The following is a 709-nucleotide window of genomic DNA, read 5'->3' as shown; positions in this document are numbered from 1 at the left end:
ATAGTGATACAAAGAAAAGATGGAAAGAAGGCATACATCTCCAATGTGCTATATGTTCTAAAAATGAAGAGCAACTTGATAAGCCTATGCCAACTACTTGAAAATGGCTACTCAATGGAGATGAAGGATGGTATGCTCAGAGTTTTTGATCAAGACAAGAATAACATCTTGAAGGCACCACTATCCTCAAACAGAACCTTCAAGATAGGTATTCAAGTTGGTGATCAAAGATGCCTCTTGTCAACAAGTGAAAGAGATTTATGGTTGTGGCATCAAAGGTTTGGACACCTAAATTTCAAAGGTTTGAACCTATTGAGCAGAGAAGGCATGGTGACTGGTCTACCTCAAATCAAGGCACCAGATCAATTGTGTGAAGAGTGCATCTCAGGTAAACAAACCAGAAATTCTTTTGTGTCACTAATACCTACTAAAACTGTGCAGGCTCTGGAAGTGGTGCACACTGATGTGTGTGGACCATTGGAGGTGAACTCAATTGGAGACAATAGGTACTTTGTAACCTTATTGGATGATTACACCAGAAAACTCTGGATCTATCTTATGAAGAATAAGGATGAAGTGTTTGAGATATTCAAAAGATTCAAGGCTCAAGCAGAAAATCAGAGTGAAACCAAACTGAAACAGTTGAGATCTGATGGTGGAGGTGAGTATGTGTCAACAAAGTTTCATGAGTTTTGCACAACAGAAGGCA

At 39.1% G+C, this 709-nt stretch overlaps 1 protein-coding gene across 1 annotated transcript in view; it reads left to right on the top strand.

Annotated features, from left to right (window-relative positions):
• The window catches only part of LOC109356199, a 1,192-nt gene extending 728 nt beyond the window's left edge, over positions 1-464 (top strand). Inside the window, exons 2-3 of the mRNA XM_019599560.1 lie at positions 321-388; positions 442-464. Of these exons, the coding sequence (XP_019455105.1) occupies positions 321-388; positions 442-464 (91 nt within the window). The remainder of the gene's footprint in view (positions 1-320; positions 389-441) is intronic.

This window comes from Lupinus angustifolius, chromosome LG01 (assembly GCF_001865875.1).
Source record: "Lupinus angustifolius cultivar Tanjil chromosome LG01, LupAngTanjil_v1.0, whole genome shotgun sequence".
Lineage (NCBI taxonomy): Eukaryota > Viridiplantae > Streptophyta > Magnoliopsida > Fabales > Fabaceae > Lupinus > Lupinus angustifolius.
Note: the sequence above shows the minus strand (reverse complement) of the source record. Positions and strands in the feature narration are given on the sequence as shown.